The sequence below is a fragment of the Hyalella azteca genome, unplaced genomic scaffold (genome assembly GCF_000764305.2).
Source record: "Hyalella azteca isolate HAZT.00-mixed unplaced genomic scaffold, Hazt_2.0.2 contig15387, whole genome shotgun sequence".
Taxonomy (NCBI): domain Eukaryota; kingdom Metazoa; phylum Arthropoda; class Malacostraca; order Amphipoda; family Hyalellidae; genus Hyalella; species Hyalella azteca.
In genome coordinates this window covers 272,672-299,579 of record NW_025945243.1, presented here as the reverse complement: position 1 = coordinate 299,579, position 26,908 = coordinate 272,672, and the positions used below count along the sequence as shown (strand labels likewise).

The following is a 26,908-nucleotide window of genomic DNA, read 5'->3' as shown; positions in this document are numbered from 1 at the left end:
CGCTGCAGCCCTACACACGTTACTGCAGGGGATGATCACTCTCGGCTCTTGTATTTTATGAAGTCCTTAGGGGAACAATGAACAATAAAGACCTGGCTGCACTGATCATGCAGCTTGCTGAACTTGGGCCCAAACTTCTTCATAAATTTTGCGCTCTAGTGTGTCGTAATATTATACACTTTAGAATGTAAGTGCAAAATTCATCTGAAAAATATCACCGAATTTACAATATTTGTTGGAAACTTTTATTTAACAACGGAACAAAAGACTTTAGTGTACGTGTATAAAATTATTTGGCGCATTTAAATTGTAGTTGTAGGGGCTATTCTGTAATTCGGAATAAAATCCTCGGTATAGATTTCGATACTTCAGGCTCTGAAATTAGTATAATTTAGAATAACTGCATTCGACTAGAGAGATCAAAGATGACCTGATGTCTGCCGGCGGCGAAGGCACTCGGCGCTGGGCGCGCCAATATAATAAAAAAGACCTACAGAAAGGATAGAATATACTTATGTAAATGCTGCATATAATGCTGTTCTATGCAGCCACCAGGGTACCAGGGGTCACCAGAGAGCGTTATTCCCTTCCCGCCTGACCGGAGCTATATAAAAGCTAGGCCAGGTTCCCAACACCGCAATCACATCTCAACCCTCGCGGCCAGAACCCAGCACGTACACGAGCCTCGCGTTGATACTTCGTCTTGCAGCACGACAAACTCCGGTGAGTTGCAATAAGGAACTGTAGCAAGCAAGTGAAAAGTGAGAGGCAGGTTGAAAAGTTGTTTGCCAAACTCTATGATACATGTAGCTCTCATCTTTTGGGTTGAAATAGTCTCGAAAGTATTTTTTCCTTTTGAAGCTAATTCAAATATAGTGGTTTCAAGAGAAAATTCAACAATGAAAAAATCTTGAACAAAAATTGGATTCTGTTATCTGCAAGCCTGATTGATTATGACTGGGCTGTACTTGGATTAAAATAAGCAAAATGTTTCAATAAAATATTTTACATTTTCGCCCGCCATTAAGATACTCGTGCTTAATCAACAAAAAATTAACAATATGTTTTGTCATGCTGCATTTATTTGAGAAAGTGAAACAAAAAGACGATGCTATTTTAGTTGAAGCGGGAAATTTCCACAATAATTTACATGATACGAGAAGCAGATCTATAAGAAGTGTTCCTATGTGATTTAGGACCACCCGCACCTGCAGGCGTCTAGAGCAGGACGACGTGGCGCGAGCTTCGGTCCGCCCGAACAGAACTGGTTCATCCCGTTAATGCTGAATTATTGGCCAGGCAATACGAGAAGGTCGAAGCCACTGCCGCAAGAGGGAAAGAAAACCCACTCTCTGGCGTATAACACGCAGAAATTTAGAGATATTATTTAATGCAAATAATTGTGTCTGAGTAACGCATGCACAACTAAAGCTGCACCATAAATCAATGAGCGAGCAAATACTGCCCGCAGTTGAAATTGTAACAGCACAATATTTTCATAGCAATAAATTCTTGGTTGAACTTCAGCTCCGGCTATGAAAGACGCGGCATATATTTAGTTTTGTTCATTTTCATTTCCTCTGAAAAAAAAGTTTTTTATGAATGTCGACATGGTGCAATTAATTCGTATAATGTGTGTCGCGATGTGAGATGAAAATAGTCATAAAACCGTTTATCTGTTGCCTCATTATTTGCTCATTATTCTGTTAAATATTTTATATCAATATCGGTCAGTCTACATTTAACAAATAAAGAGAGATCATTAAATAAGAGCATCACTGTCTTGTCTGAGAATCACTGAAAATACCGATCATTCAAATAATAATTTGATGTTTGTTTTGAGCTCCGCTTAATTGTGGTTCTTCTTCTCTCTAGTTGAAGTGAGGAAATTATAACTGAAGCGAATTATGGGTAATCAGCAACAAAAATAAAAAAATTCTTGTTCAACGACTGATGCTGACAGCATGAGAATTCTTTGCACAACATTTGTCTGATAGCATTTACAATATCAGACTAGACTGCATGGTATGAACATTTTGTTGATGTGAAATCCATTCAACACGCAAACGACAGCGGAGAGCTAAACACTCCAACGATCAATTAAGTGATTAATTAAAGTCTAAACAAATTAATAGCAATTCGTCGATTTTTCATGTGTGACGCGGTAGAATTCAAGTCGTATTATGTCGATAACAGATTTAGGACAGCAGATTTGAGGGCGAGTTCATTTAACATATTTTCCAAAATATTAGCTTATGCGATATGTTAGATTCTCTTCAAAAATTTATTGAGCGTTGATTGTAAAATTTCTTGCTAAATATACTAAAAATTTCAACAAAACATTCTCTCTGCATTCAAGCGAAATCGAAAAAAAGAACAAAAAAGCTATATAGTTCCAAAGACGCACACGCATGAAAGACAATTATCATACATTAAAAACTTAATACAATTGCACAAAGAATGCAAGACAAATGAATGGTAATAAATTAAGTAGATAATGAGATACAGTCTGACGGAGAGGACCGAGCCGTGCTTCTTCCAGCCTGTGCTCGGAGACGTAAGCTGGGGCGTCTGGCCGGGAGCTGGTGAGGCGTGCAGGTCGTTGACCAGAGCCGAACTGCACGGCGCCCGAGTCTGCAGGCTGCAGTATAGATTGCGGTCAAAATTATAGACTTTAGTGCAGAACAATTTACATCCTAGACTGCACGGCAGTCATGACATTTAAGATGGTGCCTAATTTTAAATGGTTATTATAGTCTCTTGCCGAGATCAACAACTGCCATCGACGTCCTTGTCAAATGGACCGGGACCCACAACTGCAGTTTACCTCGTAGCCTCTGGCCTACCCGCAACTTCCGTGTTCCGCAACACTCTGGTCTCTGGCTTGGACCCATAACTGCAGTGTACACTGTACACTCTGGTCTCTGGCTTGGAACCATAACTGCAGTGTACACTGTACACTCTGGTCTCTGGCTTGGACCCATAACTGCAGGGTATACTGTACACTCTGGTCTCTGGCCTGTACCCACAACTGCAGTGTACACTCTGGTCTCTGGCTTGGACCCATAACTGCAGGGTACACTCTGGTCTCTGGAGTGAGCTCACAATTACAGCCTAATCCTGGTTTATTGCCTATGCAAAGGCAAGCTCACAGCGTCCACGTAATTGTCACTGAAGGCGCTTTGGATGAAACAATATCTTGGGAACACGTACGCAATTTCAAATGTGCATACATTGAATACTAATGCGTAACGTATTTTTCTCTTTGCCACCGCTTCAAGGACACAACTTCAGGAAGCGCGCGCTAATTGCTTGCGTTGTGAACTGCGAAACCTGCAAACTTCGATTGAAATCTCGAGTCGGGGTGACCTCAGACGAGCGGTCAAGAGAAGGAAGTACTAGTTTACCTTCAAGAGTGAAAATTGAAATCACTAAAAATTGTTACTTCATTACTGGTTACCCTTATTTGTAGTAAAGATTTGTTCGTCGATTTTTATAATTTTTAGGGGGGGGGGGAGATTAAAACTTTGAAAATGCAGGTAATATATATCTGATTGAATGCAAACTATAGGTCGGAAAACTAAGCCCACATGACAAGAAGAGATGTTATTTAGACCCATAAACATAAAGCACATTATTCGTTTGATTTTTAACTTAATTAAGGCAACATGAAGAATGTTTATGATGTTCACGATTACCTTCCCATCCACAGATCATGGAGCCGAAGATATTTATTGCTGTGGTCCTCATATTATCAGGTAAATTGGTAGACGTGTGTTACGAGGTCGTATATACATACTATTGTAATTAAACTGAACCAGATGCACGTTTAATTCTGCATTTTTAATTGGAATTTCTGAATAATCAAACTATTTACTGAAACCAATCAATAATTTAATTTAAATTATTAAATTGGAGAAGAGTTATTGACCGATATCTTCGTGATGACATCATTCGTAACAGTTCCTGACATGACGCATGACATCACTCGTAACAGTTCCTGACATGACGCATGACATCACTCGTAGCAGTTCCTGACGTGACGCATTATACCAGTCTTAACAGTTCTGAATATATTAAATTTCTTGTAACAATAAATTATAATTATTTGCATATGAATTCCATAAAACAATTTTTCATAAATCCCTACTCTGGAAATTCATTGTTATTTTCATCTATTATTGTTTGCATTATAACAAAAATATATTTTGTTATAAAGTTAGCCGTTCTGCCGTACCTTATATTTACCTCGTTTTACACGTCCGTTTGATCGCCTGCAGTGGCTACGACCTGCGCCGACGCCCGTGAGAGACGCGGCAAGGTGTGGGTGAGGCGGGCGAGACAAGTACAGCCTGGGTCGTCTGTGGTAGAGCAGGCGGTCGTCACGAATGTCTTGCGTAATCCAAACACTGCAGCTGAGTCTGCGCCTGTCGCTGCTACTCGCCAGGCCCCGCAGTACCAACAGCAGGGGCAGCAGCAATACCAGCAAATTGGGCAGCAACAAGTCGGACAGCAACAACAACCATACATTCAGCCGCAAGGAGCACAGCAACAACTGCCCACAGTGCCGCAGCAACAGTACCCACAGCCGCAGTACCCACAGCCGCAGAACACACAGCCTCAGTACCCGCAACCTCAGTATCCACAACCACAAGTGGTACAGCCACAGCAGCCGTACCCTCAGCCTCAGGTGGTACAGCCACAACAACAGTACCCTCAGCCTCAGGTGGCACAGCCACAACAACAGTACCCCCAGCCGCAGGTGGCACAGCCACAACAACAGTACCCCCAGCCGCAGGTGGCACAGCCACAACAGCCGGTAGTGCAGCAGCCACAACCGTACCCCCAGCAACCAACACTACCATCTTACCTGCAACCCAACGCCATCGTGAATCAAGTCACCCAGAACGCACCCTCGTACTCGCAGCTTGTGGCGGTGAAGACCTACGGCTCGGTCCTTGAATCGAAACTTCCGTCCAATGCTTCGCGGATTCGACCTAATCTTCTAGACGGGTTTTCCTGCGCAGGAAGAGTAAGAGCACGTTCTTGCTAAGGGTTCTTCAGAACTCTAATACAGTCTTTGAAATGAGAAACATTTGAGAAATTATAATTCTAAAAATGTAACAAAGCGAAATTATTTGTGAATAATCAAGCGTTTTATTGTTTTTTTCTTCTTAAAGCTCATGTGAAGAATTTTTCTTCATCAACCGTATGCACTAGTTAATGTTTAATTTTCGTTGGGAATATTTCTCAGTTGGCAGATTTTTTATTAGACTAAAAAAAATATTTGCTAATTTGTCCTTATTCATTTAAGAGCTGTAAAATTATTGTTTATCGATGATATAAAACCACACATTTTACAGAAGATGTATTCCTAACAATCATTCCGATTTTTACAGATCTATGGATATTATGCCGACGTTCTGAATGACTGCCAAGTCTTTCACGTTTGCTATCCACTGAAGTCCGTCTTCAACAATCATCCGGATGTCCCTGACATAACTTATGACTTCAGTTTCATTTGCAACGATTTTTTGGCTTTTGACCAACTATCCTTAACTTGCGGCTGGGCCACGGAGGTCATCCCATGCGAAAACGCCCAAGAATTGTATGATGTAACCAACCAGAAGTTCTTCAAGATCCCTCCTCCTGAACCGCAGGGTCAGGGAGGATATGTTGTTCCCGGCGGTACACCACCTTTTTATCCAGGGGTTCCTCCGCAAATCGGTACTCCGGTGACAGGAGCGGTTGCGCCCGGTACATTCCAAGGCTGATTTCCAGGAAGCTATGCTAAAAACTTGTATCTCTCCCAGGCACTATAAATTAATCATATTTAGCCGAAAAAATGAGTTGATCACCGCTTAATAAGCTTTTGACGTGCGCCTTGCCTGAAATCGAAACTCATTCGTACAGTCTTAGCTACATATGAATTGCTTGCCTACACAATAACAGGAAATTCGCGAACTTGAATGATATGAGCTGACAGTTTTTGATACATACAACAGATATTTAATACTATAGGGAAAAATTTCATAATTTATTATGTACTTGAATAATCTACTCGCAATCGGGGATGAAAATACAATTCAAGTTTGGAACAAATGTTGCCGTTTAGACTTGCCAGTGGGCGGAAAGTACAAATAGGATTCAGGATTTGCATTCCAGTGTATGAGATGCTCATTAAAAAGTATGTTATTTCGATGCTAGCATGTAGGAGTTGCTTCCTGAAGTTAATTTCAAGTACTAAAATGGTCTTCTTATTTTAATATGAAGATAAATCTCGAACAAACCTCAGTAGCTGCAAGATATAATGATGTAAGATCATTCGCCATTTTTATTTTGGGCATTATTACCATACGTACTTTAAGGGATATTGTATTAAGCATTGAGGCGTTTTTCATTGTTCTTATTATTATGTTACAATCTAATAATGACCATATTGTTATGATTTTATTTACTATTGCTCCGGCCGGTACAGACATACTGAAACGGCAGCATAAGGGATTTTAAACTGTTAATTCTTATCCAATCAGCCAAATGCATGAATGTGGTAGGAATGAACCTCTTTACGTAACTCATTGTCTAAATTATGTTATTTTAAATTTACAAAGTTCTTGTTTGTTCATTTTATTTTTAATGAACCATTGGCTTCATACTTTCTTAATTTTTTTTACTGCCGAATGTGGTTCCGCCTGACAAATGGTAAATCGATTGCTTGCTTGGATTGCCGAAATTGATCGAATGATCATGCTTTGCTGCACTTTCATTTAATTGATAATAAAATGAAATTACGTATACATTTTTTATTAAAAAACCTATAAATTTGAACAGTACAAAGTTGCTTCATATTATGTGAGCGCTAAAATCCTGAGTTGATCACCGAGAGGTTGATGGGTCAGACACATCTGCATGAACGGAGATGGCATCAAATTAATGTTGATATAAAAACTAAAAAAGCATTTTCGGGCGAGTTGTCAACCAAGAAACGGGATAACTTATTACAAATATCTTTTTGTAACTGCGCACTTAGAGTAATGGGCGAAACTCGGTCGTTTTTGACAGTTCTAGCTAGGATACATCGCCTGGAAAATAAAGCTGGAGACCTTTTCATTCGAAATTTAACTCCTTTCATAACATCACTTGAGAAGTCGGAGATCTACCAAGAAAGTATGGGTGGTCTCCGGTATAGATGCCCTCATATTACAAGTGATGAAATTCAGAATGATATCTTAAAGAATTGTCAATGGTGAAATAAATTGTTCGAGCACGTAGAAGTATTGCATCGAAATTTATTGTAATCTATGGAAAACGCGAAAAACTTTTCCCCATTAATCTGATATTTTATATTCGTGGGACAAGTTGAGGGGAAGATAAGTAGTGCGAGTCACGGTAATACAATACCGTGACCATTTGCTTTATGTTAACATTATTAATCATTTTTCGCGTGAATAAATTGCACAAATACTTTGCTTTTCAGATTTTAACTGTCTAAGTCTGACCACACCAACAATTCCATGATGACTGCAAACGAATAGGTTGCCGAATAATTTCTGTATAATTTTTACCTCATTTAATATGGTAACTTATCTGATTAATTTTCCCTGTTTTTACCGTGACTGAGCGCCAAACATGGTTGAACTAATACAAAATGATCCACACGCATCTCAGCCTTGCGGATGTCGTCATTGTCGTGTATTGTTCCGCCTGTGACGTCACGGGTAGCTAAAAATGTAAATATTGCTCGTAAACTACATTCAAAAAGTGTCCTCTTTGCATTAGCTCTATATATAACTGACAACCTCGCATTCCTGAAAAATGATCACAATGTCAACACATGTCTTGCTCAACACATTGCCGCTGTCCAATGCAATTATTTCGTGCGGTAAATCAAATAAATGGAAAAGAAAACAACCAATCAAGTGGACTGACTTCTAATGGTTTTTAACGGAGACCCTTAATTAGGCTGAACTTCAAATAAATGGCTAAATAAAAAATGAAATGCCCCTCCAATATATCACGTCATTGTCGACCTTGCATTCGTGAATTGCTGTTATTTTTGCCGTTTTTATTTATAACTCTGACGCTTGTTTAGTTTCTTGTTTATAATCAATATAATGATTATATTGATTATAAACACTATTGATTATAACTTTCTTGCCATTCAATGAAATAACTAATCGTGTTATATCGATTTGAAATATGGAAGAGATGCATTAAAAGGGTAAAAATAATTAATAATATCAATCAAAGAGTAGCATAAATCCACTTAACCGACAAAAACCGAATTTGTTTGAGGACATTTTAATTTTTTTCAGAAAATCAGACGAACGATCAAAGAAGTGGCAGCCATTAGTGAAGCACGAAGCTGCATGATAAGTCAGCACCCAGAGCCTCAGGCCGGAGGTTTCATTATCTACGTATTCATCTTTCCGGGCGACAGAATTGGTTTCTGACGCTGGCATGGTTAACACAATTATGGACAAATTTTAAAAAATTTGCGAATGTTTTTTCTTTTTTAAATTACTTTATAACCGACACTTTTAACACATGCTTGACGTCACTTACGACATTTGTTTACGTTTTCCGATATATGTGTCGTCACAGTAAAGATACGCAGAACGGTGTCGAAATTTCTCAAAGCATGGGTCAACCTTATATATTTTGACCATGGCTCCAACTATCTTCATGAAAATTGTTTTGGAAATTTAAAGCCTTATTTAGCTTTGATTGAATCTGACCTTACCAAATTGAAGACTATTTTTTGTTTTGGTGGACTTTAAACCATTATTCACTGGAGTAGGATCACAAACATCCGAGAGACCTACAAAATATCATGTGTACCTTAGATATTTACGGCGTTCGTTGTAATTGCCTGCAAAAAACATTGTGGCTTTCTACCTTTATTCGGATTTATAAATGATTTTAAATATAAATAAACAAATTACGCAGTGAAATAAGTAAAGAGCTTTTTTGTTCTACAGAGATGAGCAAATCTCCTATAGCGATTTCCTAAAACTCAGGAGATGTGAGACAGAGTAAATTTTCCGATTCGGGATGAGTAATTGCCCAAAAATGTTTTGGAACGCCTGGATTGAGTCCATTGATATCGGTTTGAAACCTGAAGAAATCCCAAATACGTTGAAGAGGAACATTGAAGAGGACTATACGGTTGTTACGCGTAGAAAGAAACGCGAGCAGCGGCTATGTCTGTCGGACGTCGGTGCAAATGTAGAGTTGGAACTATAGCATGGAGGCTTTTTCATATATTAAAAATGAGTGGGAAGTAATGTCACTTTCATCGAACTTTTTGAAATGTTTTTTTTTTCGTCGGATTAGTTGGGTGACGAGTTTCACGTGTAAAATCGGTGAAATATTGATGGGTACTTATATACTTAAATAACTAAACGTTCAAATTCGTGCAAGGGCGGTGCAAGGACGGTTCGTGCGATAGCTGCAGATCGAGGTCGCCTCGCATTCAAGAATCCTTATAGCGGAGACTGGCTGGTACAAGTCAGCCACAGTCGATCTCCAGGTCAGCAAACCTAACGCTTGTTTTATTCAGATTTAAGCGCAAACAACCGCAGTCAAATTCCACTGCATAGCGTAAATCTATGCATTCACGTGAGAGTGCCTCACTATCTGATAGGTAAAGCAGTTCAGTAAATATAAAGTGAGAATAAAGTTTCTTCGTACCTTCAAAAGGTCGCAGAAGAACTTGGGGCTGCAGCCAGTCGCCAATAAGGTGAGCGCTCGCGATGGTTCATAACTGTTCGCTTGCGGTCACACGCTTATAAAACTATGCGCACCGGCGCACATCCTCACATTGAGCTTCTAGCTGTCTCGTTCGTAGCACTGTCTCGGGCGCGCTCGCGCGTGAAAAAATTTCCATCATAAGTTTAATTGTTTTACTGTGGACCATATATTGTTCGCCCCCAAGATAAGACGATCGCAGCGTCGAGTGAGCGACGTGCTAACCCTGTGTCCGGAAATCGCTTAGGTTACAAAGAACTGCAACCCGTTCGCAAAACCGGATTGGCCAGCGTTCAAAAGAGCGCAGGTGAGTATCCCTCTCATATGACCCCCCTTTTTGATGTTATTTTGTCCTGAAGTTTAAGTGTTGTTTAATTTCTGAGTGTAGCATTCAGCGGTACAGCTAATAAATTTTTATGATCCTACGTACTGGCTTTTTTAGGCTACCCCAAATTTGGGGTCCCAATATTTGAACGATTATTCAGAGGGTTGACGACGGTTGATATTATTTGGGTGTTGAAACATTGAAATGTTTATTGAGATTATAGAATTTACAAAACTATGCACGTGGATTGAAAGAGGAATTCGTAACAGTGCACAACACTCCGTGTTACAATTAGTGCTGCGTTAATTCGGGGTCTAAATTGATTGTTTTAACGTAAAAATTAATTTATTATATATTCAGTTTTCAAACGAACAAGCGACAATATTCTTAATTGAGAACCTAAGTTAGCACGTATCCTCAATCAGATAACTGAAAGATTATTCTCTTAATTAACATCGGAAGGATTAAAAAACAATCAGGAACATTGCTTAATCAAAATTATAAATGAGATTCAATATTTTGTACTACCGTTTGTTCTATGGATAGCTACGAATTTCTTCTGCAGGACGCTTTGAAAGCAAAACTTACCGTAGCCTCATTCTTTTAATTGTTTAACTTATCGAAGCTGAACCCGCCTGGAGCGAAATCTTCCAGGTTAACCATAACTACGCCTTGTTACATGCATGACGCGAGCGCTTGCGAAGTAATAAATGCGACTGCTCCAAATAAGTAATGCCTCAACTGATGAATCCAGCGTCTATATAGTTCTAGGTGAGTCATGTCGACCTGGTTTACGTGGAGGATCCTTACGGTAAATTTGTTCACAGAAGTCGAAGTTTATCCGGTGATTTTGGTAATTCGGTTTGTAGTTCAGGTTGCGTGATTTTTGCATAAAATTAACAAGAATGCTAGGCACTAAGATAAGGATAACATTAACTTAGTTAATTTAGCAAAGGCAAAATTACGAACAGAAGAGTTTCGCAGAAGCCGCTGCGCCATTTGTAGAAGATATGAGTACGAAAGTTTTGCCTCGAATATTCTGAAATAATTCTCGCAAATCTATGTAGCATTATGTAATTTTCAGAAACATGAGTATCAGAAAAAATTATTTTAGATGCAAACATATGCTAATAAATGGAAAAGTTTAAAGCCATTATGCAGTTTTTCTAAAGTTTCTCTGACGTTCACTATCGCGCAGGAGCGTTCTGTCACAAGTGACCACAATGTTACGGTGAACCGGATTCGTTATCTTGTATTGAGCTCACCGTTACAGCGGCGGTAACTCAAGAGATAAGGGCACTAGGTTGATCCGGTCTAAGCAGCGATCCGGCCTCCTCTCCTTGCCCCTAAAATATGCAGATACAACCTAAATTTAAACCAGCATATGTTCTTAAATTCTGTATATCTATTGATTTTTTTTAAACGCAGGTGAAATGCTGGAATGCATATGCCCTGGTCTCATAAAATTCGTACTGAGCATTGTTGCAGTAGACCATACTAGGACTCATTTAATTTAATGCTCAGCATATTGAACCATATTCAAATGTTTATGCGCATCGGGCAAAGTTCCATAAGGAACACGAACTCCTAATCGAAAAATTTATAATCAAAAATTACTTGATTTCACATTTTTCTAAAGAAGTAATATAATGGAAACAAAAATATTTAGCATCCACCGGGGGAATTCTGACTCAGTACTTTCACTCTAAAATAACAAAATTCATCAATTTTTCTTGTTGGTGAAACCTTGTAGTTCACCGCTCTGTTCCCAAACGGTTCTCGAAGTTCGAAGGTTGCTCGGAGTGGCGGCTCGCCGGCGTCGGAAGTTCGCCATTAGCAAGTTATGCGAAGCATCATCACCAAACTGCAAATTAACCTTCGCCCAGACCGCCCGCCATAACAGTTCCTGGAAGAAAATTAAAAATCAGGCGTGGAATTGCTGCGGACACCACACCAACACGCACAGCTGGCGCAGGCCTTCCTTGTAGAGGCCGTCGCAAGAACAATCGAGTTCGCGTATCACAATCATACCCACAGCTTTTGGCATTGCACTATTTTGTTAAGCTGGTAGATGTAAAAATCAGATTCAAGTTTGTTTATTACCTATATTACTAAACAAACATGCCCGGCATTCACAGTTCTAGTATATCGTGATAAATGTAGCTTTCTTATCGATTATTGAAGTATAAAAATTTCACGGCACACAGAATTTTGTATATATGGTTATCATTCTTGCAAGATTTTCAGACTCTGATAAAATTATTCATTCTATTAATATTGTTGCCTTGGCAACTTTTGTGGTAACATTTCTAATATAAAAAGAAATGAATGTAAAGGTTATTGATCAACTAAAGAATGGCATGCTTTCCAAGAAATGCCATACGCCCAACCAGCAATTTAATCATTTTCTGAGAATTTTTTTTAAATCTCACCATGTTTCTTAGAAAGCAAACTGAACTGATAGCACAGCAACAAAGGGAGATTGTGTTCGACGCCTATACGCTTTTTATGCGCCAAGTATTGAACTTGGCAGCAATAAGTTCATCTCTTAGGCAAACAATAATTTAATTTTCCGTTTAATTGTGCCTGAGGATATCTTGCAAAATTTCCATTTCGGAGCGTTTTAGCAATTCAGAAAAGTTTTTTCTTTTCAGTCACAGGAGATTAATTGCAAGCTTCATTGCTCGGTTGGATCTGAAAACTAGAGTATTTAAGTTGTTTATTAAAGCCGTCTTTCATCTAGAAAAATACTATTTCCAATGTTATTTCCGTAGCTTTACCGCTGTTAGTCTTACTCTACAAAGTTATGCGGCTAGGTTATGAGGGCATTTATTACGAGTACAAAGGATAACTATCAGCTTTACAAGCCAGTGCATTGCAGTCTCCCGTATAACCTGACTACTAAAAAAACAATTTATTGTAATTTTATTGCAACACATCTCAAAAATATTCCTGCCGTTTAAACCGAAGCGTATCATTCATTTATGACGTGAAAAATGAAAAGGTCATCGTTTAAACTTTTTTGCTAGGCAATTAGAGCGAGCCTGCAGAAATGCCCCTCGAGCGGGCAAGTGCATAGCCCGTAACGATTTATGGAAAGAATTCAATGGTAATAGTTTTTATGTGTTGATGTGGAGGTCGCTATAACTGTGGTGACAGTGGGGCTTCTTATCCTGTGTTCCAGTAAACCGGTCATGAACCTGTGGGTCCATGTAACAGCAGGCGAGCTGGCTGGCCTTCCCTCTGCATGTGATCTTGTGCGAATGCAACTTGTGACCTTTGCTAATAGTCTTTGCGTCGCTGCTCGATATTTATTCATAAACGCAACTTAAAATTGCTGGAATTAAATATTTTTTTATTTTGTCTCGAGATTAAATTTGGCATCCTTCTCCGAAGCAAGTTTTATCTTCCGAGTAGCCTTGACACGCATTATTTTAAGAACGAATAGAAAATATTTTATTTGATGAATTTGTCGTATTAACTACATTTTCAAAGTATTGTTCTTTATTTAATATTTCACCTATAGTGTAAAAGTCCATCGGCATTATTGAGGTATTTTCATTTCAACATCTGGCAGGTATATACTGGTACTTAATACCAAATGGATAAAATTCGTAATTTTCTAATCTCAAAACGCGATTGCTTGCATTTGTTTTTTTAATTGCCGATAATGTTGGTGCCCAGTATCGTCGTGCATCCAAACTCAGCCGGAGCGGACTGATTTCTTTTTTTTTAACTGGCAATCCATTGCCCAGAATAAAGTCAAGCCTATCATTTGGTTGGATCATATGAAGCCGTGCAATTTAGGTGAGGCCCGGACACAGGTCATCAGATTATAGTTCCCAAAGAATTCAGTAATAAAGTTGTTCCGGTATAAGTATGACGTCGAATTATTTATGAAATTTTACGACATTATTTATTTTATTTCATCATCCTGAGTTTGGATTTCCTGTCGGACCTCACGATTTTCTAAAAATTAAATCTGTTGATCCAATTTTGGCTTGCGTTAACAATTGCAGTTTCATGACTCTAATTGCTAAATTTATCATTTTAGTAAAAATTTAACGATATCACGCTGGTTCCCCAAACTTGAAGACTGCTTGCATTTTAATTTGTGCATCATCTATTTATGTCTTATTAATACCTACGTAGAGAGCACGTTAAGAAGACTTTCATTCGGATAAATGAGTGAGAAAATGTCTAAAATGAGTGACTTGGACCAAATAGCGATGCAATTTTTAACATAGTGGGGGCTATCCAGACCCAGTGTGTCCGGGAAAAATGCAAGTTGGTGCTACTTGGAAAAAGTGAGGCACTATTTGGTCAATATGAACCATAAACTTCTCTGAGTTTACCAGTGTCGAGCAGCATTCCGCGCGTCGTGGCAGCGCCTCTGGAGGCGCGACGACTGGAGAAAAAATATCAGCCTCTGCAATATAATTTGGTTGAACAGTTACACGCCTATGAGGTTGTAATTCTTGCTCATGCACCTGACACAAAAGATGACAAACGGGTTGTTTGCGGACAAATAATGTCTAAATTTATGATGCACTGCCGAAAACGTTCAAAGAACTGTTAGGACAACCAGCTTCGGCTTTGCAAAACGGCCTCCAGGTCCTTTTAACATGCGATTTCTTGTCGCATGTTCTTCGAAGGCTGTTTTTACTGGATGGGATTAGAAGTGCATCCCTCTAAAAAGTTGAGAAGTTCTGTTACGGACTCTCAGCGGGAAACACGAGATGCATAGAAATGTGACCTGACTAGCGCCGGTGCCTATGGTTGCCAGGCAGTGCTTGATGATTATCATTTAATGAGGACCAAAGTCTTTGTACTTATATTTTATAAAGAACTAGGAGCTTAACACGGCGATGCGAGGTATTGATAATGTAAGAGATTCGAGAATCCCGCGATTAAAAAATTGGTTAATAGAAAATAAGATTCCTGGATTCCTTTAGCATGGCTATCGTTGTTCTGATTCCCGTCATTCTAAATGCCGTTAATAAATAACAAAGTGATGTATGTTCGTTTTAGGAAAACAATCAAATTTGAAATTCAAATTAAAGTTGATATTTTGCATCGACGAAAAAAAGTATCAAAATAGAAATCGCATCTTTATTTATAAATCCAATTAAATGATCAAACTATGGCTTCAGATGATGAACATTTATTGATAAAATTTACATTTTATGACGTTTGCATCGTAATATTGCTGTCGAATTTTAATATATTATATGGTAATTTGTGACTGAGCGAACTCATAAAGAATTTTTTTCCGTGAACAAATAGATAAGAATATGGTTATTCGGTTCCTTTTGATAAGGATCTAGTATTAACTGATCACTTACAAACTGATTGAATAAGCTTTGTCTTAAGGTATTTCAAACCTTAAAATAAATAAATGAAACTTCAAATAATTTATTTACGTAACATATACTGTATTATTGTACAGCATCTAGAAGAGATGCGAGCGAGTTCGATGGAAGGCTATTTGAAGATTGCGCAGGGCGAAGTTCAATCATGATTGTTGGTTACTGATTGGTGAGCTTCCCGAGACAGGAAGCTCACTCCCTAATGAAGATATATCCTATATAGGCGCCCGAATAGCCCCTATATATCTACGGCGCCAGACTTCAAACACATACAGAAACAAATATATGAACTTTGACAAATTTATTTCTTTGATAAATAACAGATATTATTTAGGTTATGACAAAAATATTTAGTGTGATAACAAACGATGCGGTGATCAGGTAACTCTATTTAACTCTACGCAAATATGCAAAAAAAACTACTGATGCCTAATTCCGTCAACAAATATTTTTGCAATTATCATTTATGGAAAATATTAGCGTTCACTGATAATTTCTGCTTTGCTTTCTTTAAGGTTCCATCAGTCTGCATGATCTGTCATCTCTGCATATAATGTTCGGTATCACAAATATTTACCGTATAACATGGCAGTTGTATTTTCGATGCAGCCTAAGCTAATTCAAGCGTGGCTTGGATACAAGGAAAGTCTTTATAAATGTCACAGTAATTGATTGTCCCCCAGTCGCCTGATTGTCTCCTAATGCAGACACGCGTAACATTATCAACATTATCTGGAGGCAATGCACTTGAAGCTTCGGTGAGCGAAGCGCTACTCTCGCCCTCCTATAGGACCTGTGTGATGTAAGGTCCTATAGCCTGCCTGCAACGATGCTAGTCGTGTTACCTGTCTTGAACCTCCTCAGGAACACAGGGTGTTGGGTTGCAGCCTAATACATGATGTGCCAATCAGTTGGCGGCTAGACCATTGTCCTCAACCACAGTCTCAAGGTCAGCTCATCGGCGGCACATCGTTGTGGCAAACAAGAAGGAAAAAGCAAATGATTTGTGAGAACTTGAATTGTTCGCTCCCTGTGGCCTAATATCCTCTATTAGGCCTTGTGGCTGTAATTTTGGATTTTTTTACGAAATAATTATGTTATAGATCCTGATTCAACTTTCTTTGCCGCGGAGCTAATATTGAAGGGTTTTAGTTTGCATTAATGGGTTTTAATAATTTAAAGAGTTAAGACGTAGGTAAAATTATCGAAATAAATGGTTCAAAATTATTCTAGTGGAACCTAGGTGTAGAACGGTTTCCGCGTTTCCGATACACGGGAACTTGGTCATTGGAACGAAGGGTCGGTTAGGTGCTAACAAAAGAGGGTCGGCCGAGCAGTTAAACAAATGAAGTCGACGAGCTTGAGCCAGCCGCTTGGAGCTGCGCCCCCCATGACAGCCTGAGCAGCCCCTGGAGTTGTGTCAGTCACGGAAATGGCGTTCTTTCACTCATCCAAGGCGCGCTGCTTCACTGAAAAAAGTGAAGGAAGTGTCCCACGGTTCGGATTCCAGCCATGAAAGTCAAGGCTGTGATAGGTGCAATTATAATCACATAGATCCTTGGTCCCGCAGGAAAAATGTGATACGATACTATGGTACCGAGATACTGTGGTATCGGGAAACTGTGATACGGGAAAACTATGGTGCCGGGGCACTACGGTGCCGGAATACTACGGTATCGAGATACTATGATGCCGGGATACTATGGTGCCGGGATAATATGGTACCGGTATGTACTATGGCACCGGGAAGTTATGGTACCGCCCGCCGCTATCGGTATCCTACGGTACCGGTATCCTGTGGTACCGGTATCCTATGATACCGGTATCCTACGGCACCGGCGCTGGAAGGCAGTGGGTGACGTTAGCTCCACAAGCATGTTGACCGAGGCCGCTGCTGCATCCGCCTGGCGCTGCATGGGCGCTGCGTGGTGAGGTCGTGCAGCGGCGCGTCCAGGGGCGCAGTGCGGAGTAAAGGAGCAGTGACCCCGCCACTCCCTGGCTCAAGTGCCATCGTGCATTGCTATGCTTTTAGGCCGTTTTTTCTTATATATGCTATAGCTCCAACTACTTAACAACATATAAGTACTTGGTCATGAGTTGCATCGACGGAAGAAAAAAGTCCCGCTCACATTTTTCATTGCCTTATCTACAACCCACCCAGCCACAAATGCATCGCAATGACCAGAACTTTAGAAATTTTATACGAATAAATCCTTAGACCAGCACCAAGAAGACAAGATTGTAAAGGCTGAGGTAGAAAGATTTATTAAAGCTCAAAATAATTGCCAAATATTAACGACTCTCTTGTGCTTCAAGATGTACCCTTTGATTCTGGAAAAATGGCTTTGAACAAAGCCTGATATCATAAGACCAATTTTTAGCCATTTTGTAGTACTGAAAAAAAAAACCCTAATCATCCAACCCATGCGATCTCAGGACCAGGAAAACTCATTTACTCTTGCTTTACGATGCCTGCAGTTATCTTTGCTTTCTCGATGTCTGTAATTAAACCAACAATTATAACCTACGTACGAGACACCGTCAGGATCTGGCTCAATTATGCGTCGGAGGTATGCGCGGCAACGCCTTTTGTTTGGCACAAAAAAACGGTAAAGATGAATTTGATGCCACGACGCTTATTTTTATCCTTTTTCTTCTTTTCGTAGAATGCAAACAACGCCGTATTTTCAATGGCAATGTAATATGTCGTTAAACCAACAAAGAAAAACAAAAATACTAATGTCAGCCATTATTGAATAAGTAGGAGTCATCTTTTCTAATCTAAAATTGGATGATTTAAATATTATTTCATTGTAGGTGTGAATATTCACGCCTCGTATTAGCTGGCTTGTCGAGTTGCTACAATGACTTCGAAAGCTAATTTAGCGAATTAGTAATTTCAGATCAATCATGAGGTGATTTTGTTCCATAGGATCGAGTGTATTAACAACATCAAAAAATGTAAGGCTTGTTATGATGGGTTGAATTTCTTGTATGTAAAAAAACCTATGTTGTAATTGGATAAAATTATGTATTTTAGCCAGTGCCCAGTTCAAGACTCTTTTTAAAACTAAATCATTGTCTAATCATGATAACGGGTGCACCATAAAACATAAAAAATTCGTCGGCGTGGCTCCCGTAGAGCAGTTTTTACAACCAATTTCTGAGAGCGAATAAATAAAGAGCTTACATTTAATCATAAACTAATGGGGCATTTGAGACCCCGTCTCTTGCAGTAACGGTACGCATCGCTATCATTTGATCGATTGGCCTAATTTGCATCACTGGAGGGCTAAGTTTCATGCTCAGGTGGTGCTTTGGCTGACAGCCGTTTAGTTTAAATGGACTTTCAAACGATATAAGGTATCAGCACTGCTATTTAAAAATAGTACTCATTTGTATTCGTTGAGTCTAAATAAAAGCAGACAACCGCTGTCGATCCAATTATTAATGCAGGTCTGCATTATTATGACAAAACATACGAATAACAAGAACAATTTTGATGCCGATAAAATTAATCCGAAATTAACTCACAGGTTTGTTGGAGACGCAGATAGACAAAGACAAGACAAAAAGCTACTTTATTTGCTAAAATATTTGATGTTGAACCCAGCCTTATTTTCTTTAGACAAAATGTTCTAACTTTCTTTTGTGGTACAGAAACACTCTAACCTATTTGTTCTCGTGAATGAACCTTCGGCAAAAATTTGAGGCAATCATGAATCTTTAGAAATAACTTAACGGGATTTGATCGACGGGGTCATGAACCACAAAGGGAAGTAAGACGAGTATTTTTTCTCACGACTGCCGTCGAGGAGCAGAATACAACGCGCGAATGACGTTCGCAGCCGACGATGTAGCACGTCAATCATATATACACCCACCCCTACACGTCACACAACCGCTGCGTAGAGAAACCTGTTCATCGTCCCACACAGAGACGTGTAGGTTCGGTAGGAGAAGTTGAAGGACGTGACAAGGCACGTCCTTAAATTTGCAGTCACATTTCATTTTTAATCCTCAGCAAATTGTAAATTTTGGCTTGCAATAGCAAAGAGAAATATTTTAAATTCCAATCTTACCCTATATTGCAATACAAAAATGCAAAGAACGGAAGGAAGCAATGAACGTAGTCCATATATATGACTTGATATGTTTCTTTTATGACCAAATATGTGCTACTTTGATGAGAAAACTCCTAAAAACTTATGATTAGATTTACCGATCTACGTAATTAATTCCTCTTTTCTTTTTTCAGGGAGGATGAGAATCCTGGGGCTGCTATGTGAGTAATTGTTGCATACTTCAGATACCGCATTAGTATTGCTATTGAGTTCCGTTAGCGGTATAACTTTTCCTCGTGTTGCAGAACACGAGTAAACTTGATGTTGATGGAAGAAAAATTGTGTGTGGTGTGTATATGCGTTTTATACTTGCTGTATTTAGGTGGCAGGAATTTTTGAGAATTTTTAAAAGTGTACCTATTCACTGCAGCAATAGTCTCATGACGTAAATGTAGTTCATGAATTACTATAAAGACTAGCTGATCTAGTCCAATCTATAATAAAAGGTTCATTCATTATACGAAATTCTCAATTTATAAAATCGAGAGACATTTCGAAATATTTGACATTCAATAAGTGTTAGAAAATTGTTATTACCGTTGTAGGAAATAACGCAAAGTGTGAACAAAAGTCTTGCGGATTGAATCTTTGTTTTCATCATTATACGCCTCCGCTAAAGTTTGTTATTTGTCGTGCAGGCGTCGTGAGCGCGGTGCTGCTGAGCGCAGCTGCAGACTTCAGCAGCCGTTCATTCGGTGGGAGCCGCACCCGACGTTCTGAGGAGCTATCCCCTAGCGGTGAGCTCGGCGGGAACCAGCGACCTATCATCCACAATAGGCCTTCAGTTCGGATAACTAACGCCCACTCGGGGGTTGATGTACCAGCTGAATATTTCGCCAACCAGCGTCGCCGAAAGTTGGTTTCTCCACCAGCGGAGCGCAAGCGAATTTTGCGCCGTGTCGGACAACGGCGGCTGCCAAGACGTCGGCCAAGCGAACAGAACGCCGAGTCGAGCTCCGTTAACCGCCGCTTCGCTCGCAAGATCGTCGAAGGGACGCTCAAGAACGTACGCGGGGGCGCTCGCCTGATCAGCGCCAGAGGGAACTTCAACGTGCCGCTCGTCAACAGACTCATTGATAATGCCACGTTGATTAGACCAAACATAGTGGAAGGCTTCAGCTGTGATGGAAGGGCAAGTTTTAATCTTTATATATTTTATAATATATTCCTTTTGAAAAGTTCTGGAAATAATACAAGTTTATAACCCATTTTACACAAATGAAATATGCTTGAAAGTCTTTTGACAAGTATTTGGAATAAGTAGTCAAATGAATAAATTCACTTCAGCCAGATATACTAGCTTGACAATAAAGTTTAAAATCTGGAATGGCTAAAGAATATTATTCATTCCTTTTAGTAGAACCGGAAATTGTCGTAGTCATGAGTCTCTAAAATTGATTTTGATAAGTACACAATTGTATACGTCCGATATTCGTCACTAAACTCAGGATACGAATTAATGTAAATTACATATAATGTTGTTAACTAACATTTGATAACACTTTGTTCTTCTAGAACTTTTAAACTTATTATTATTATTGTTTCCAGATTTATGGGTACTACGCTGACCAACTTAACGAGTGTCAAATTTTCCACATCTGCGTCCCCTTGAAGCAAATGTTCCCGGAACGATTCACCGACCGCGACGTCTACCACTTTTCCTTCATCTGCCCGCAGTACACAATCTTTTCTCAGGTAAATTCATGTGTTCTAGATCTGTTTTAAACATTTTGTTTAGTTACCTCATAGTGTGCCCATGATAAAATACAACGATTTTGGGTGTTTATCAAGAATATTAATGAACCTTTGAGAACATTAATTAGTAGGCTTGTTTACGAAAGTGGCTCAATGATGTTAAGAATGATTTGGTTTTTAGGATGCAGCACATAAGATTCACGAAATTATATGAATTTTAAACGTAAATTGTGTTGGTTGTCTGTACTATTATCATTGTTCACAGGATGCGATGGTGTGCGCATGGTCTCAGAGCGCAGTTCCGTGCTCTGAAGCTCATCATCTGTACGACATGAACAAAAACTTCTTCGTGGTGTCAAATGACGTGCCTAAAGAACCAGTGCAAGGAACTCCTGTTTCGGGATACCCACCGCCTGGCAGTTTTCCTCAAGGCCAGAGCCAAGTGGGAGTTTCTCCAAACTTCCCAAGCAATCCTGTGCCTATTTCAGTTGGTAATTTACCAACGTACCCGACCCCTGGTGCAGGTGGGACACCCGTCAACCCTGTTCCAGTAGGGGTGCCTCCAGCATACCCGACCCCTGGTGCAGGTGGAACACCCGTCAATCCTGTTCCAGTAGGGGTGCCTCCAGCGTACCCAACTCCCGATACAGGTAGACCACCTGTCAATCCTGTTCCAGTAGGGGTGCCTCCAGCATACCCTAGTCCCGGTGCGGGGGCAGTGCCATCCAATACTGTCCCCGTTGGAGTGCCTCCTGCGTACCCAGCCCCTGGTGGAGCGCCAGAAGGCTCGGGCTCCTCTGTCGCAACTGCCCCTCTTCCAAACTCGATTCCTGTGGGTACAGGCATTCAGCCTGGAGCTTATGCAACCTCAAACAATAATGCCCAGCCTTCCGAAGCCGTAGCCTCTGGGTCGTCAGTTGATCCCGTGGTTTCAGGCGCCCCTCTACCAAATTCCCAGCCAGTGCCTACCAGATTCCGATCAGGCATTGAAGAATTCACCGCCATTGAATCTGCGGAGACCGGAACGGAGTCAGCCCCTGGCTCCACGACTGATTACCCTTTAGACGCAACTGAACAGCCATAGTATCACAAAAGTGGTAGCAATTGTGATATAATCTTTGAAAACCTCTTGGCAACTATTGCATATTTACACTAAGGTCATTGTTTGAAAATTTCTGTATGAAATTTTGGGATCAGGGATTCTAACGGATGTTCTATTTCATGTTCTAAGTTTTCGTTAGAAAAGCACTAGAAGTCGAAAATTAAACTTAAGTGAAACTGCAAATAGAAAAATCGCCTTATTTATTATTTTAGTCTTCACTTATGATGTTAATGGAAACTACCTTTATTGCAATGTTGAATGTTTCCAGTTTAGGCATTATGAATGGCATTAAAATTAGTCTTAGTTATAATTTGTTGTTATTAATATGAATGCTTGGCTTCAAACAATATTCATGAGGTAGCTGTAATCATAGATTTGTCTTAAATATTTTATATTGTAACTTATGTTACTATTTTAAACAAACTTCACCGAGTTTGTCTCAACATTTGCCTATTGAAGAAAGAGAAACTTCAAGTATTTTAATTTACTTTTTGTAATTTACTTTTTAGAAGTTAGATTAATGGCCAACCCTGTTTTACACTAGCTTCATTTTTACGCAGTGTGTGTGAATTGATTTCACATAAGAAAGAAAAATCTTTTATATGGTATTCTGCATAATTATTAAATTTATTGTGTAGAAAATATTCCACAATTTCAGTCAAATTTTAAAATTAACCGGCATCACCCTCTCAGCGTTATTTAGTAAATTAGTAAATTTAGTAGATTTAGTAAATATCATTTTGATTCGAAAATACTCGTGTAAAAGTACATTAGCCTTGCCAGTTGAAGCACATTTAGCCAAAAATAAAGTCGGGTTTTTCGTTCTGGTCCAAGTGATCCGAACTTTAATAATAACTAGAATGTTAATTACGGCATGTAGTTAGAGCACGTTATTCAGTCATTCTTGATGCATAAATTATAGCAGAATGTAGATTCCGGTAGTAGTTTTCTCCTTCCACTGTGCAATATATGGTCCAAGACCAAATAAATATGGCTAAAAGCTGAGCTGTTCACTTTTTTTTTCACCCCGAAGTTTAGGGTATGAATTGAATTTTACCGGATAAAAAAATATTTTAATATTGATGCTAAAAACAATTTCGATAAAAAAGTCTTAATAAATGTGTAGCAATTACTTTCGCGTGCAATCAGAGCCCAAGTCTCCACGTAAGAAATATTGTATCGTATTGGAACGTTAAAACTATCTCTCTTTCATATGAACTTGTTGCATGGAAGCTTTTATTTGAGTGTCGTTGGTCAAAGACCCGAGCATATGGAGCTGCGAGGCTCGACGAGGCCGCTGGCGGACGCCGGGCTCGTTTAGTTTAGATTCGGCATTCAAAGACCTAGTTTACGTTGTCTTGCTTGCGTTGGTCTTGAATACTAGGTTGGTTATGTGGATATACTCTATAAAATGAATATATAGGTTGGTTTAAATGTAAGCCTTGAAGGCCTTACGCAGTTGTACCAAACTATTTCGGTCATTAACCTCTGGACGATTGAGAATTTTCGGGCCCTAGCTATCCTTGAGGCGCTGACAATAACATAGAAAAAATTTTATTTTTCAAATTGATCAAACTAACTTAAGTACCAGGACATCTGGAATTTAATTAGCAAAATTAATTAATAAAAAATTCGTTAGTAGAAATAGGACTCAGTGGCGTAGATATATTACGGTGGACAAAAATAATAATGAAATGTCTGAAATTTAGCAATAAATAAACTATAAATTTATTCCCGCATTATACAATTAGCTAATTTTGCACTGCACAACTTTTCAGAACTCGGGAGTAGTCAAATAACTGCCACTCATACATCATATACTCATACATCATATACTCATACATCATATACTCATACATCATATACTCATACATCATATACTCATACATCATATACTCATACATCATATACCCATACATCATATACTCATACATCATATACTCATACATTATATACTCATACATCATATACGCATACATCATATACCATACATCATATACTCATACATCATATACCATACATCATATATTCATACATCATATACTCATACGTCATATACTCATACATCATATACCATACATCATATACGCATACATCATATACTCATACATCATATACTCATGCATTATATACTCATACATCATGTACTCATACATCATATACTCATATATCATACACTCATACATATATAGAAGCTGTGATCTGGCCTTTAGGTTAAGGCGCCGCAGCTATGAGTCTGTCCCGCAGAGATACAATGTGGCAAGGCTTGGCCGTATACATGATACGAAGCTTCGTATCTATGATACAAGGCTCATCTCTGCCCTGCAGTGAGAGGCTCACAGGTTCTCTGCAGCCTAGAACTCCGTCAGAGTGTGAGCTCTGAACCTCAGCCTTTGGAGGAAGTCGCATCGCTAAAAATTGGTCCACTTCAGCACTAAATATATATGATTGCTACATTAAACATAGCAAAGTGGAGTATTATTGATTATTGTCCTTTTCAAACAAAATTGCAAGCTTATGATTATTTTTACTCTCTGCCAATACCGTGAGGGTTTGGTGAGGATCTCACTTGAATAAAAAAATTTTCGTGCTGATGTCACCGAGATTCATAATTGCAATAGACCAAAATATTCAGTCAATTGTTATTCTATTAACTATGAAATGGTAAGTACAGACTAGGAAATATGATCTCTAAATACGAAGATAACAGCAGGTGCGCATTTATTTCTGTACTGCATTGGAGATTCTGTTCAAACCCAACGAGTGTGTTTGTGTTCTGAATGATCGTTGCTGGAGATGTGGGAGAGAAGCTCCTAATTATAATCCCATACCGACAATTTTGCTATCGATTCTACAGTGAGAACACAAGTAATAAAGTCACGTTTATTCAACTGCTGCAGCAGACTGTGAAATGATTCGCTTTGCATTTTTCGGATAGGCATCGGTAACCACTTAGGCACTACATATTAAATGACCATGAATACAGCATAACATGATCGGAGGAATGCAAAGCGGAACTAACTCCAGCATGGCTCCCCTTTTCAGTGAATACAGCCGGCATATTTAGGGCACTACATACTCTCATATACTGGGCACTATATACTGGCATATACTGGGCACCATATTTACTGGCATATGTACTGCATGGGCACCTCGCGCCTCCCGCAGCTGTGTTCTGAAGACTTCTTCCATGCAGCCGGGATTATATCTATTATCAATAAAGGTGAACTTGAAAGACACTTTGAAAATTATAATGTGCTCTAATGCGTCACACTACACTTGCCATGTCTCCACGCCCTGTATAGTTTGGGAACCGCTTGTATTGTGTGCATTCTAGCGCCTCGTGTACATATGTATAGTGCAGTCTGGTTGAGTGTACATGCGTCTAGTGTGCGTTATTATTGTACAAGTTGATCTAATAGTTCCCGTAAAAATAACTGCTAGAAAAATAGGTTCCCCCTGAATAATTTTACTGGGAACCTATTATGTAGCACAATGAGCGTAAGGGGGAGGTATACCCTCTGAAAAAAACTTTTTATGTTTACGGCCGGATCTTTCTGAAACTTCACGCATATATGTAAAGCCGCAAAAGAATCACATTTTGTTTGTGTGATTTTTTTGAAAAAATGCATAGAAAACGTGAAATTCATAGAAAACGGAAAAAGGGGCACTACGGAAAAGCCTACTCCTCCTAGAGTTTTAAAGCTACAGCGATGAGACATATACCATTCCATTTGTAAAGACCATACCAATCGATTACCGAAGCCCGATTCTCGATTTTTGCCTTAGTTTTTTTACACGCATTTAAAATTTTTTTTTATTTTTTCTCATTTCCCCCCCCTTCCCCCCATTTTGAATCCAAACTATGCACAAATATAAAAAAGGGCTTCGTAAATCGATAGGTATGGTCTTTACGAATAGAATGGTATATGTCTCATCGCTGTAGCTTCAAAACTCTAGGAGGATTAGGCTTTTCCGTGACAAAAAGTTGAACTTTTCAGGACGGCGCGACAAAGTTCCGCGTGCCTTGAAATAGTGACTCAATGTAGCATAGAGACCAAACTACAGTCCTCTGTAGCCTAATTCCACTCAAGGATGCTAGCAGCGACTTGCAGCAAACCTCTCCCTACGAAGCGAACAGGGTAACTGAGGCTTGATGCCAGATACACCAATATATATAGTCTTGGCGATTGAATTACCTGCCATCTATTTTGTGAAGGAAATCCACCCCCCCGCCCCCCTTTAAAGCGCAGCCGTGTGCGTAAAAATTCACTTACAGCGATCGCAGTAGTATCGTTGAAAAGCTCAGAATGTCAGCTTTAAGATGAGACTAAGCATGTAACTGCAGCGCAACTCAAGTAGAAATTATATTTAAAATGCTCAGCAGCTAATTACCTTTTATCTAATTAGTGAAGGAACTCCCCCACCCGCCCCCTTTGAAAGAGCCGTCATGTAAGTAAAAATTGTCGTACAGGGATCCCAGTGGTATCATTGGATAGGGCAGAATGTCAGCTTTAAGACGACACTAAATACCAGAAAAGCC

The 26,908-nt window shown here is 39.3% G+C and overlaps 2 protein-coding genes across 2 annotated transcripts; both read left to right on the top strand.

Annotated features, from left to right (window-relative positions):
- Window positions 1-638: 638 nt before the first annotated feature.
- Window positions 639-6,795, top strand: LOC108672843 (mediator of RNA polymerase II transcription subunit 15). The gene is made up of 4 exons (XM_018160590.1): window positions 639-723; window positions 3,713-3,758; window positions 4,281-5,032; window positions 5,400-6,795. The coding sequence occupies exons 2-4, from the start codon at window positions 3,716-3,718 to the stop codon at window positions 5,772-5,774; spliced, it is 1,170 nt and encodes a 389-aa protein (XP_018016079.1). The 5' UTR covers window positions 639-723; window positions 3,713-3,715; the 3' UTR covers window positions 5,775-6,795.
- A 2,740-nt stretch (window positions 6,796-9,535) lies between these two features.
- LOC108672849 lies at window positions 9,536-23,370 on the top strand. The gene is made up of 5 exons (XM_018160600.2): window positions 9,536-10,057; window positions 19,703-19,729; window positions 20,207-20,700; window positions 21,117-21,263; window positions 21,529-23,370. The coding sequence occupies exons 2-5, from the start codon at window positions 19,708-19,710 to the stop codon at window positions 22,345-22,347; spliced, it is 1,482 nt and encodes a 493-aa protein (XP_018016089.1). The 5' UTR covers window positions 9,536-10,057; window positions 19,703-19,707; the 3' UTR covers window positions 22,348-23,370.
- Window positions 23,371-26,908: the final 3,538 nt, after the last annotated feature.

Bases quoted from the DNA above. Each gene is read 5' to 3' on its own strand.
- LOC108672843 (XM_018160590.1), top strand. From the start codon at position 3,716: ATGGAGCCGAAGATATTTATTGCTGTGGTCCTCATATTATCAG. The intron at 3,759-4,280 runs GTAAATTGGTAG...GATCGCCTGCAG, and splicing joins TGTGGTCCTCATATTATCAG to TGGCTACGACCTGCGCCGAC. The intron at 5,033-5,399 runs GTAAGAGCACGT...CGATTTTTACAG, and splicing joins GGTTTTCCTGCGCAGGAAGA to ATCTATGGATATTATGCCGA.
- LOC108672849 (XM_018160600.2), top strand. From the start codon at position 19,708: ATGAGAATCCTGGGGCTGCTAT. The intron at 19,730-20,206 runs GTGAGTAATTGT...TTTGTCGTGCAG, and splicing joins GAGAATCCTGGGGCTGCTAT to GCGTCGTGAGCGCGGTGCTG. The intron at 21,264-21,528 runs GTAAATTCATGT...CATTGTTCACAG, and splicing joins AGTACACAATCTTTTCTCAG to GATGCGATGGTGTGCGCATG.